We start from the raw sequence: 2,083 nt of genomic DNA on the forward strand, positions 1-2,083 counted from the left end.
TACCCTTACAGTAATGCAGATACATTAAATATTGTTGTTCAGCATGAGAAAAAGGACGCAATATTGATGTGCCCATGCGCAGTAAGCCCTGGTAGGAAAATCTGACGGGTAGGATCAAATCTCAAGACACCGTTCTAAAAGCATTGAAGGGGTCATATGATGTTGCTTAAAAGAACATTATTTTGTGTATTTGGTGTATGCATCATATCCAGGGCTGAAAATTAGTCCCACTCCGGTGTCATGCCGAATTCTGCACCCTGCCAGATTATGCATCCCCTAGTATTGGTAGGTTTAGGAGTAGGTGTGGGGGAGGGGTTAGGATTAGGGTTGGGGTTGGGATTACGCAATCAGGTAGCGATTTCATAATGCATAATGCATAATCTGGTAGGGGTGCAGATTTCGGCACAACACCGGCCCTGCTTGAATTTCTTTTAAAATGACAAAATTTGAAATAGTTTAAAACACTCTCAGTCCACACGTTTTCAAATGTTTTCCAATAGTTTCTCATCCACACTGAAACGTCAGAAAATGTTACATTTGCTTTACTCCGCATGCCTAAAGCATCAAAAAAACTGAGAGCTCATTTTATTTAGGAAAATATCTCATCATTCACTGACGCATCCAGTCTGCACTCATTCACGATTGTATGGCTAGTCTAAAATGCAAATGCCCTCTTGTTTTGCGCAAACAGCAATTGCAAGTAACTAAATGTTCTGTCATTATTGCAGGACTGTGATATGTAGAGTGTACTGTACAATGTAACATATCTGTAGCAATAATGTGGAAGTGAATAGCACAGAACAGTCACAATACCGGTTTAAAGATATCTATTGGTACAATATGTGTCACATTACAAGACATGTGCTATCGTTTTCAAAGGCTTCCGTTTTCACAGTCCACACTACAATGCGAAAACAGCGTTTTCAAATTTATTTACTTTGGGGGAGCGTTTTAAAAAATCTCCACTTTCCTTGACAAAAATCCTGTCAAAGTGTGGACAGAAGGCTAAAACGAAGAGAAAATATACATTTTCAAACAAAAACGTATTAGTGTGGACAACGAATATACTGTCAGTTTTACAACACGTTAAGATCTAGGTTTGATAACACTAATGCTTCAGATCAATGCAGGAGTCCATTACTTACTATTGTAATTAGATTATTTTACCCAAACATTTACTTTCTTACACTGCTCTTTTTGTACATGCTCACACTTGTTTAATGTGCTTGGCATTTACACATTCAAAAAAGGGTTAAACAGTATAAGTGCACCAAATTTAAGCTTGATCTCATGAATACATTTCTATGTCCAGCTGTGACAGTTGAAGAAAAGTCAGTGGCAGACGGAGATTCTGTCACTTTAGAGACTGATACTGAGCTACAAAAAGATGATAAAATACAGTGGTGCTATAAAGAAGACAACAATCTCATTGCTGAAATAAGTGGAGCGACCAGTAAAAAAACATATGATGGTTTTGATGAGATATTCAGAAGCAAACTGGTGCTGGATGAGAAGACTGGAGATCTCAGCATCAATAACATCAGAAGAATTCACTCTGGACTCTATAAACTACAGATCAGCCGCAAAAACAAAAGAACCGAATACAAGAATTTCATTGTTACTGTCAAAGGTGAGTAGATTAATGATCTAGATGATTTAGATCAATAATTTAGAACAACAGTTTAGATTATCTCAACTTCAAGAAATTCTCAAAGTACAATGTAATTTTAATTACTTTTTGATATTTGTTTACTTTAATTTTAATGCTATGTTAGCTTATTATTGGTCGGAAGATTTGGCATGTTTCATTCCAAAGCTTTAACACTAAATTCATCCTGTTGAAACTGGACGTTGCATTTCCATGGAAATGGTCTTTTAAAACCTTTAGCAGGCTGAATTTTTGTGATATCACCTTCAAATTTAGAACACAACTTTGTAAGTGTCCACATTATTTTGTGAAAATATATTTTGTATTCTGTACTAAAATGTTTATTATAAAATGGATAGTTCCGGTCCTTGATTCTGATTGGTTGAGCCGCATTCGAAGCTGTTGTAAATTACACTACAAACATACACCTCTGTT

The 2,083-nt window shown here is 36.1% G+C and overlaps 1 protein-coding gene across 1 annotated transcript in view; it reads left to right on the forward strand.

Annotated features, from left to right (window-relative positions):
* LOC107667487 (uncharacterized) overlaps positions 1 to 2,083 on the forward strand; it is a 50,311-nt gene that overhangs the window by 27,074 nt on the left and 21,154 nt on the right. Inside the window, exon 10 of the mRNA XM_016459160.1 lies at positions 1,313 to 1,630. Within this exon, the coding sequence (XP_016314646.1) occupies positions 1,313 to 1,630 (318 nt within the window). The remainder of the gene's footprint in view (positions 1 to 1,312; positions 1,631 to 2,083) is intronic.

Source organism: Sinocyclocheilus anshuiensis, unplaced genomic scaffold (genome assembly GCF_001515605.1).
Source record: "Sinocyclocheilus anshuiensis isolate Anshui unplaced genomic scaffold, SAMN03320099.WGS_v1.1 scaffold1779, whole genome shotgun sequence".
NCBI classification, from domain to species: Eukaryota; Metazoa; Chordata; class Actinopteri; order Cypriniformes; family Cyprinidae; genus Sinocyclocheilus; species Sinocyclocheilus anshuiensis.